General features: G+C 38.3%; 1 protein-coding gene across 1 annotated transcript in view; it reads right to left on the minus strand.

Moving 5' to 3' along the window:
- LOC138852223 (uncharacterized) overlaps positions 1-8,218 on the minus strand; it is a gene marked incomplete at its 3' end in the record, with an annotated part of 15,863 nt that extends 7,645 nt beyond the window's left edge. Inside the window, exon 1 of the mRNA XM_070081943.1 lies at positions 7,808-8,218. Coding sequence (XP_069938044.1) covers positions 7,808-8,146 — 339 coding nt within the window. The remainder of the gene's footprint in view (positions 1-7,807) is intronic.
- Positions 8,219-9,929: the final 1,711 nt, after the last annotated feature.

Below are 9,929 nucleotides of genomic sequence, written 5' to 3' on the forward strand. Positions count from 1 at the left end.
ATGGTGAGAGTGTTTCTTCTTTTTCGGTCACTCTGCCTCAGTGGGAAACGGCCGATGTGTTAATAAAAAAAAAACAATAAAAATAAATTGTGAACACTTGTGCACTGTCGGCTCGGCTTTATATTTCTGCTAACCAGAACTTCTGTTTTTTATTTTTTCATTCGCTCTAAGATCTTCATTATTTACCTTATAAGTGACATTATTTTCTGCTCCCAGGATTTGAACCTTACAATGGTTCGCACTGAATAGCATCTGCCACTTCTCCGACCACAACATCACCCAATCCAGGTCCCTCCGCTAGCTTGCTAGTGTCTTCTGATACGGAGACTAGAAAGCTATTTTACTGTTATCGGCAAACCTACAAGTGTCCACAATGATCTTCCTTCTAGTACTATTTATTCCCTCGTGTATGACCTGTATATAGCCATCCCTGGGGCTCCGTTCTGTTTATTACTCGAGAAGGCTTCATCCATCAGGCTACAAAAAGTTCAAAGCTTGTACACGGTCACTAGAACCAGATTCTAGGATCAACTGGCGTGAGCAAGCGACTTATGACCAAAGTTATTGAAACCGCCCACGGCATCCTAGAATCACAGGGATATCTTCCAAAACCCTCATCTGCGTAGGTTCGAACGTTTAAATAAAATGCCTCGTAAGCTGACGAAGGCGGAGACTGAAATTCAAATCTAAGTGCAGATTTGACCATTTTGTGTGTAAAACAGTGAGAAATTTTTGTTCCCTTTAACTCACGTTAAATAATTTCAGTTAACTTCCAAATGGTTCCAATATTTATTATCTGATGCATCGCACGGCCAGAATACTACCAGCTAAGTTTTGTCTTCGGGCAAATTTATAGTAAATTGGTTAAAAAAAAACAGAATCGTTGAAATCCACTCCATAAGTGGAGAATACTTATTTTCAACACTGATATGGTTCCCCGAACGCAACGTTCTTGCTGCTATTAGGTGACAAATCCCAATTTGCCCATTAAATAGCGATAATCGTTTATATTCTATAATTAAATAATGTTTCTTCTGATCAGATTCAAAATATTAAATGATGATGTATGCTATAAGACGGATGATACCCCATAAGTTTAGACCGAGTAGGCCCAAGTTAGAAATTTTACTGAAACTGTTAAAAAGTTGTGGAATCGTTAGAATCGTATCAGTTACTGGAAGAGTTTTACTAAGCGCGTCAAATTTTATTAATCAAACTAGAATGTCTCCCATTATCACAAATATATCGTATTGTTTGAACTGAGTTGTTACCTGGAGAAAGAGTTTACCTGGAGAGAGTTCCGGGGGTCAACGCCCCCGCGGCCCGGTCTGTGACCAGGCCTCCTGGTGGATCAGAGCCTGATCAACCAGGCTGTTACTGGTGGCTGCACGCAAACCAACGTACGAGCCACAGCCCGGCTGGTCAGGAACCTGATTAAAGCTACATTATATATATATATATATATATATATATATATATATATATATATATATATATATATATATATATATATATATATATATATACATACATTATATATATATATATATATATATATATATATATATATATATATATATATACATACATTATATATATATATATATATATTAGTGCCGAATAGGTAAAATTGGTCAATTAGCAAGAACTTGTTTAAAATTAAGTCTTTTCTAAAAATTTTCTCTTGTACTTTTAAAGATATATTTTTTCATTTATGTTAATTTAAAAAAATAATAATTTTGTACCAAAAAAAATTAGAAAACTTACTTAACCTTATTATAAAAAACGCAATTTAATTTAGCCTAATCCAACTAAACATATTTCAGATAAGTTTACAATAATTTAATAATACACAAACACAAAGAAATATATTTTCTCGTTAGTTTCAGAATGATTTTTGCGAAATTATTGCATACACAAATATTCGCTTACCTTATTCGGCAAGAAGAGCGTTGCTATTTAAAAGCCAAAATCGCAAGTTTTACCTATTCGGCACATTATATATATAATGTACATATGTGTGCACTTGATATACACGTCCTCAATGCCACTGTAAAAAAAGGAACTGAAGCAGAGGTCCACTTTAGATCAAGACCCTCTCACTGGCATCAAGGAACCTCTCGAGGGGTCTACCTTATGCACCCCGAGTTTTAATGGAGACTTACGTAATTGCTTAATTGCATACATATTTAAACCTTAAATGCGGGTAAATCTTAAGAAAAGTTTGGATTGATTTTGGCCTTTTTTTCACAATTTGACTTTTTTTTTAATCAAAGAAAACGGAAAAAATGACGCTGGTTTTCCCGTGTTAATTTCCGAGCCTCATCAAGCGCTGATAAGCTGATACAGCAAATTGTGAGCGGCTTTAACCTTACTGTGCTCGTGTACTTCAGGACACTGGTCTCTGAGGTAAGAGAATGCTTCAACAGCTTGTCTTCAAATCTGGTGTTTCTTAGTTTAGGGATACGAATGTTCTAATCCGCCATTGTTACTGAAGAAACTAGAATGCCACTACCCACGTTTTTACTTTTGAATACTAAATCTAATTCGCTTCAAATCTTCAGTGCTAATATTTAAGTGCATTAGGAACTTGTGCTGCACTCAGCACTGATCTTTTTGCGTGCATTAACGTACAGGAGAATGTGGTTATGCAATATGGGGATTGCAATACGGATTATGCAGTATAGGGATACATCTCTCGCATCGCACAGCGACCAAAATTCATATTACTACTGCTGCTAAGAGAATACATTTCCTGAGAGAAAAAAAGCTGATCTTTTCGGAAGCGTTGATTCACGGCCAAGAAGTTAAACCTGGGGGAAAAAAAATCTTAGGATTAATTAAGAATTTTAGAGAGGATTTTTCTCGTTTTCAAACTCTTACTGAAGATTATGTAATTAATGGATGATAATTTTGGAAATAAATCATCACTAAGGACGCTGTGCTTTTGCTTTTTTTCAGTAAGATAATTCATAAGCACAAAAAAATAATCATTTGGTTCGACTAACTAAACTGCTTTGTTTATATGTAATTAGTCTTTTTTATATTAGTTATACAATCTTCTCATTACGCCCTTGAAATATTAATAAAGCCACTGGATGGCGAAACGTCTACAGTTAAATATATATCTAGATGTTGCACATGTATCAAATTCTTCATCTTGTCGGTACTGTATACCATTCATGTACAAATACCCGAGTGTTCACGTTAATGGCTTAATTTTCTAACATTGCTCAGATGAATACTGACTCACCCGGAATTCTTAAGTGTATATTATCTTACCAGCACTGTTGGCGGTAGACCGAGATACCTCGCGGAGGTTGACGGTATGTGTGGAAATTTCTCGGTCTTAAAGAATCTTTATGCAAGATTAATACCACGTCTGAGCCACTGCGTGTACCCTACGGAGAGTTTACAGTCTCGTAATAAATTAAGTACCGGAATAACCAAGCACCTCTGTACCTCTGTAGGCCGAACATGTCTCACCACCCATGACCTAAAACGTGACTGCCTAGGCACCCGAGAATCAAAACTCTCCTGGGACTGGCACTTCTGTTGCCACGTCACCAGGTGCCAGATTAACCAGGCTGTGATGGATATGTGGAGCAGAAGGACACCAGCAGCAACAGCCTCGTTAACCAGGCAAGCACCAAACGAGCCTGGCCAATGACAGGCGTTCATGCGTAGAAAGATTCTCGGAACTCATCAAAGGTATATCAAAGGTATAAAGGTAACTTTGGGATCTACAGAGGCGAGACAATGGATGTACCTAATGCTACTGACGCTAGTGTTACTAGTCTAAGTGAAGTATCTGAACTACAATCTTAGACCAGTGCTAAACTTACTAGCACTAACAATTAGCTAAGGTGGTAGCATGCCAAGACAGCTGCCCTGAACAGGCCTCTCTTAGTAGCTGGGGAGAGGTAGTTACCAGAAGCCTACCTTTCTCCACTAAAACGACGAACCTTTCCCCACTAACATGACAAACCCCTCCCCACTAACACTACAAACCCCTCCCTAACAGGACAAACCCATCCCCCTAAACACGACAAATCCCTCCCCCTTCCACGGCTAGAAGCCACTGTTCTAGCCGTGGCTTCTAGCTTTGCCTATAACGGGAAACACTGGAAGAAGTACAACACACCAGAAATACAACAGTGTAAGAGGTGGCTTCAGAAATAATTTTCCCAGGCGTGAGGTGTCTGTCATTACCAAGAGATCAACTAACCTAGGAGCATGTTTTTTTGCTACTAATATTCTCTTTGCTCAAAAATAGTCAAATGTCAAAGAAAAAAAAAGGCAAGAAAATGCCTCGGCCACACGCATGTCTAACTCTCCTTTTGACACTAAAATCAAGACAGACTAAAGGCTTTTTCTTTTTTTCTCCTCTGTAGTTCCGTAAAAAATATATTTTTTTTCTCTTCTATCGTTCAGTATTTTTTGGTTTTGGGGAGAAATATTTTTGGGGAGATAGATTGTGAATTTTTTTTTAACTTTAGGTTTTTATACTTTTTTTTAGTATCAATACAATTATTTCTGTGAAAATTTTTATCCTTTCTGAAATTATCTACGAGTCAGTCTTTCTACTGTTTTTGCTTTTGTTGAAGTAGTTATTGTTTTTGGTATTATTTTTAAACAGCTATTTTATGTATTGTCGTTGATACTGTTTATACTGTCACTGTTGACTGCTATTGTTTTTAATATTATTGTTGAAGTTGCTATTGTTTTCATTGTAAACTTTTTATTGGTGCATCAGATAATGCTTGCGCTTATTCCATGCCATTGCCAACACGATCATCATCATCCCCACCACCATCTCCACCACCACCATCTCCAACACCACCACCATCTCCACCACCACCATCACCACCACTATCTCCTCCATCACTACCACCATAAAACCCACATCATCAGTCACTATTCCCGTAAATACCACCACCACCACCACCACCACACTACCCATACTATCAACATCACAACTAGCGTCACTATCACCAATCCAATCACTAACCACCCCCACTGCCCCTATCATCATCCTAGCCACCCCTGTAATCCCTCTTCACCATCACTACAGCCTACACCAATCATACCAGTACCTCCACTATCACCCATACCACCACCACCACCACGAACGCCAGGCAAGACATCTCAAAAAATATGAATGGCACTAAATGCACTTTGAAACCTCTCCATTAAGAGACGCCACAAGTCGTCAGGACGAGAAGGATAGTCCATTAGATCACTCACCAGCCTCCAACTCTTATGTCCCTTCATATATTTGACTGTTATGGCCCTCTGTGTCATTAACTTTGCTGCCAAGACACGACAGAGACCAAAGAATAACATGTCAGGTCCTCTTAGATCTTCATCTCCCAGCTCACGGGAGGTCAAAGTTATCTGGGCTGGGAAGAGCTTGTTAGCCTCTGGGGATGAAAGTAAAAGAGAGAGATTCCTAGAGTAAAAAAAAAAAAACCAAATGGATACAAATAAGTCAGAAATAGATTAAAAAGAGATACAACATTCTTATATATAAATGAAGCTCTGAGCTCGTATGGGTCATTGAGTGTACGATCCAAGGAGTGGTAGTGGGCTACTCTCGCAGTCAGTCAAGCTGAGGGTGCAAATTATCACTGACAAAAAAAAAAAAAAACAGAAATAAACAAGAGAGCAGAAACACTGGTAACCAAGTAAGAGTGAGAAATAAAGCGAAGCGGGAAGAACAGAAATATTATTTAAACGAGGAACTCTCACTATCGGCAATCAATAGATTAATACATTAATGGCTATAGATTTTTTTTTCTTTTAGCGAAGGTAAGAGCGAGAAACTGAGTAATTACCTGGAAGGACATCAAGAAGATACAGGTAAAATAATTCCATTTGTTGGTAATTATGGTAACAGCTTTGTCCGCTTTAATTTTTCTTCTGGGAAATCTTTTACGAGTATTGGTGGCAAGGGACCTGTTTGGTGGCTGGCGCGTGCTGAGGAGTTGGAGTGTACGTTGGTTGCTTGGTTAGTGGATGGGTCGGTGGGCATGCATGCACGCGTGCATGTTTGTGTACACGCCTATAAAGAACAAAGGCACAATACCGCGACCGAAACAATAAATATCCCGCACACAGGAGAGAGAAGCTTATGAAGACATTTCGATCCGAGACGTGACTCACGAAATCGTAATGACACGATTGCAAACAAACTATACCACAGGTGGGGTTTGAACCGGCGGTCAGAGAGTCTCAAAACTCCAGACCGTCGTGTTAGCCACTGGGCCAGCTAGCGGGTTCAAACCCCACCCGTGGTATGGTTTATTTCGGTCCGACTTGAGGTCTATTGAGAGCTCCCTGGACCTGCGTCTTCGCTTGTCGCTATTAGGTCTACTTTCTCTTGGCTTCAAAAGCTTTATCGTATCTCCTATTAAAGAAATATATATCACAATTTATATCTGGGAGATAATGAAGGGACTGGATCCAAACCTGCACACCGAAACGAAATTACTACTAATGAACACAAGAGGCTGGGCAGACGGTGCATTATGCCTTCACTGAAAGGCAGGGAAGCGATGAGAACACTCAGAAAATTCAAAGAGTATTAAAGGACCATGACTCTTCAAGATCCTCCCGTCAAGCCTAAAGGTGATTACCAGGAAACCCCTAGCTGTCTTGAAGAAGGAACTCGACACATTCCTCAAAACAGTTCCTGATCAGCCGGGTTCTGGTGCATATGCTGTACTGCGGGCGGCGAGCACTGACAGCTTCATCGATTAGGCTAGCAATTAAGAGACCGGGTCTGCAACCGGGTCGCTGGGGCGGTAGCCTCCGGAAGTGACCAAAGGTAACTCCCGGAACTACTTCCTCTATGTCATTCAACCTATTTACCACCGTAAGGCTGAATTAATATTTCCTAACATCCCTGTAGTTCTGTGCATTTAGCTTCCATCTATACTCCTTGCCCCCAATGCTTGGCATTTCACGCTATCTATATCTTTCAGGTCGTGGTAGAGACAGAGAGAGGGGGAGAGGGAGAAGGGGGGAGGGAGGGGGAAGCGAGGGAAGAGGGATAGAGGGAGAGGGAGAGAGAGAGGGAGAGGGAGAGGGAGACGGAGAGAGAGAGAGAGAGAGAGAGAGAGAGGGAGAGGGAGAGGGTATGAGAGTATATTTGCAACATTCGTTTCTCCTATTTTTTCAAATTTATTTTCCTGACAGATGACAGCATCTATTCTATTGTTTACGTTCCACTGAACGTTGAAATATTGCTGTTAAACACAATAACTGAATACGACTTTGTACCCTAATAAAACCGGACCAGGTACAATTTCCCACGGACCGTAGATATTGGCGACTTTTAATTTGAACATAAATATCGGAGTTTGTACGTGATCGTTCGTAAGAATAATGCTTCAGAAGGCCTACTAGCCCACGCCAGGCCTGTCACTGACATACATATTCCTTCTTAAAAATATACATGTATCGAGTTTACATTAGGTTTTGTACTAAGTGCTTAACACATGTGGGCCATTCAGAGTGAGGAGTAGTTGGGGCTCGATCCTCAGTCTTCTAATCGCAGGGCGGGATAAATTACCGTAATATACCAATATCATTAAGTTCGATTATTTTCGAATTTAATATTAGCGCAAATTTAGCAGATTTAATAATAGCGCAAAACTCTTATAGATTCCTATTTTTAAGAGGTACTTAAAATATTACCTTCAGTTTGCGTATGGGGGATCGAACCTCTACCACTTGCGTTGAATTACCTTCATGGGTTCAGTGACTTACAAAAGTGACTTGACAGTTCCGCAGAGGAGCTCACCATTTCATCGGAGAGGTGATGGGTGAAGCAGGTGAAGGTGGCCTCGCCTCCCACCTGCGCCAGGATCTCTGTGTTGTTCTGCACCTGAAGGTCAGGAGGCACTGCAGTGTTGAGGGTCAAGGCAGCCGCCCACACATCCTCGTCCTCCCGACGATGCTGAGACTCTCCCCATCCTCCACCTGACGAGGGTGAGCCCTCCACCACGCCGCTCTCTCCTCTCACCTCACCCTTGCCTGCAAATGGATTAATTCGAGAATTAATCCCAGTAGGGTAAGTTATCAGAGAAAACAATGTATGGAGGTTATTCAAAAAGAGAAGTGTAATCATTATTATGACCATTAGGGACCCGGCACCATGAAGTAAATACACTCACTCCTCCCTTGTTGATGTTTACATGCTTAAATCTGTGTCATTAAAACACTTAGTGCCACACAGTGCCTGGGGAATGGGAAGCAATCACCGTGCATTCGAGGAAGAGTACCTCTAAATCTCTGGATCAACAGCCTTTCACTGACATTTAAAAAAAAAAAATTGTTATAATACAAGGCCTTGTGAAGCGTATTTTAAATGTGGTTTTGAGGTGTTCCAGAGTTAATTTCTAGCAAAGTCTCAGAGCTATATGTGGGATCATGTGTATGGAGATCCATATGTGGAGCTGTATGGAGATCCATATGTGGAGCTATATGGAGGTACATATGTTTAGCCATGAATACAGAAATACATATAGACAGCCATATATGAAGATACACACAGAGAGCAAGGTATGGACGCTACATTGGACACAGACTGGGTAACACAGGTTTGACACGGACACAATTTAGCCAGACAATTTTTGTTCACAAACTCGAAAGCAATATTATAGGGGGCCATAGTGGGGTCATTTAACCGTACGAGCAAAGTATTATATGGGTTAATTATTTTGGCTCCACACATTAAGGAAAAAAATTCATTTTACCTCATTCATGATGTGAACCTCCATTCAATTAAATAATTTTTATATATATATATATATATATATATATATATATATATATATATATATATATATATATATATATATATATATATATATATATATATATTATATATTATATTTGTGTGTGTGTATGTATGTTACGTCTGACATTAATTTTTAATTTATAGGCACAATATTTTGCAAGGTGCAGTTATATTAATTATTTACTCATTAGTGCATATATATTCATAATCGTTTTAATATATACAATCTATTCATTAGCATAGTCTATAAATTCCGTTTACATTACACAGGGAGGCATAATTATTAGTGGATATATTCATATTACAGTAATAATCATCTAGGTAATATTGATAAATAATAATAATAATCATAACACTGTTTAGTGTAACATAATTGTCAGTGAAGGAATAAACGGGGTTATTGTATATAATATAAATCGGTTCTTTATCGAGGGAGAAATATTACCTAGGAATATGTAGCGATATTTAAGAGCTATCAATATTCTGCCGTAAATTTCAGGGGCCACAGCTCTTTGATTAAAATTCCTAGGCTCAATATTCCAGGATGAAAATCATAAAGGGCAATATGTTCAGCTATTACACTCAGTATTTTGCCAGTGTAAAGTTATAATCATCACTGATCAAACATAGTACTGAGGCCTCTGCTTATGAGGTAATGTTCAGAATTATCATTATTATTAAAGGGAATCATTACATTTCTTACATTGTAGATCTCTGCTATCTTGTTGTTATATATACTTTTTTCACTCGTAACTATATAGTCATAATATATTTTCTACTTAGTTTACAGCAAAAATATCTTCCATCTTTCTACATGTATTATTCTTTGTGTGCTTGCTTGCTGTGTTATTTATATATATATATATATATATATATATATATATATATATATATATATATATATATATATATATATATATATATATTAATTAACTCTTGGTCAATTGGCAAGAACTCGTTTAAAATCAAGTCCTTTCTAAAATTTTCTCTTATACGTTTAAAGATATATTTTTTTTCATTTATGTTAATGTAAAAAATAATAATTTTGTAACAAAAGAACCTTAGAAAACTTGTCTAACCTTTTTAACAAGCGTAATTTAATTTAGCCTAATCCAACTAAATA

The sequence above is a fragment of the Cherax quadricarinatus genome, unplaced genomic scaffold, assembly GCF_038502225.1.
Source record: "Cherax quadricarinatus isolate ZL_2023a unplaced genomic scaffold, ASM3850222v1 Contig5252, whole genome shotgun sequence".
Classification (NCBI taxonomy): domain Eukaryota; kingdom Metazoa; phylum Arthropoda; class Malacostraca; order Decapoda; family Parastacidae; genus Cherax; species Cherax quadricarinatus.